At 42.1% G+C, this 1046-nt stretch overlaps 1 protein-coding gene across 1 annotated transcript in view; it reads right to left on the bottom strand.

Moving 5' to 3' along the window:
• The window catches only part of LOC119593994 (protein virilizer homolog), a gene marked incomplete at its 3' end in the record, with an annotated part of 18344 nt that overhangs the window by 6451 nt on the left and 10847 nt on the right, over positions 1 to 1046 (bottom strand). The window contains 1 exon segment of the mRNA XM_037943018.1: positions 136 to 998. Within this exon segment, the coding sequence (XP_037798946.1) occupies positions 136 to 998 (863 nt within the window).

Below are 1046 nucleotides of genomic sequence, written 5' to 3'. Positions count from 1 at the left end.
ACACATTAATACTCTTTCAAAATAGTTTCCATTAAAAAAACAATGCCTACCAAATATCTTTTCAGCCTTGTATATCTATTAAATATAGTAATATTTGTTCTAATCTTACATGTAATGTACATTTTCAACAATTACCTTTTAACATGATAAAATCCATAATCATGTTCCATGAGTCTCATGAGGGCTCTCAGGACCTGCTGAATTGATTGATGTGAACTATGTGGATTTCTGAGATGATCAATCAGAGCATCAATTATAGGTATCAAGGTATCCTTGCTTGGCAGACCACTCAGAGTCAATGAAGATGTATTAGGTTGGTCTTGTGTCTCCCCTTCCTGCATGGTACATTCTTGGGCAACATGCATTGCATTTTCATGATCACATAAGTACTGAATGATAGTGAGAAGGCAGTCCTGAGCCTGTATATGGGCATGTGAACCACTAGCAGCTACATTGAGAATACGACACCAGAGTGCTACCAGGCCCATGTATTTGTCATCACCCTTCGTGGGAGTGGCAGACAGTGTAGGAGAGCCTCCCTGAAGCAAATGTAAAACTGCAGCTTTTGTGGGAGCATGAGACACCAAGAGAGCTAACATGTTAAGAACACGACCTGTCTGGAGAGAACATGGGCCAAAGTCATCACCAGAAGCTCGGTGATCTACTCTGTGTGCCTGCATTACCAGGTCCAAGGTTGCTCTTCCAACCAGCAAGGCCATGGGGGCTGCTAGATCAGACAAGGCAACACACATTCTACGCAGAAGGTGCATAAGAGGAGGGAAGCTTGCCAGTCCTAATCTCATGATTATTTCATGAATGTTGGAGGAAAGACAGTACAAATGAGCACTCCAGAGCTTGCGCAGATTGATAATCTGTGAAGACTCTTCCTCTGAGAGAGATGTGCGGGTCTGGATGGGCAATGGCAATGGTAGCAACTCTATGATCAGACTGATAACGCCCATGAATGTGTGTGGAGCAGTCAGAAGGAACTTGAAAATCTGAAAATAGATGTACAGATAAATAAATAAGAATCACTATAATACTAG

The sequence above is a fragment of the Penaeus monodon genome, chromosome 33, assembly GCF_015228065.2.
Source record: "Penaeus monodon isolate SGIC_2016 chromosome 33, NSTDA_Pmon_1, whole genome shotgun sequence".
Classification (NCBI taxonomy): Eukaryota; Metazoa; Arthropoda; class Malacostraca; order Decapoda; family Penaeidae; genus Penaeus; species Penaeus monodon.
Note: the sequence above shows the minus strand (reverse complement) of the source record. Positions and strands in the feature narration are given on the sequence as shown.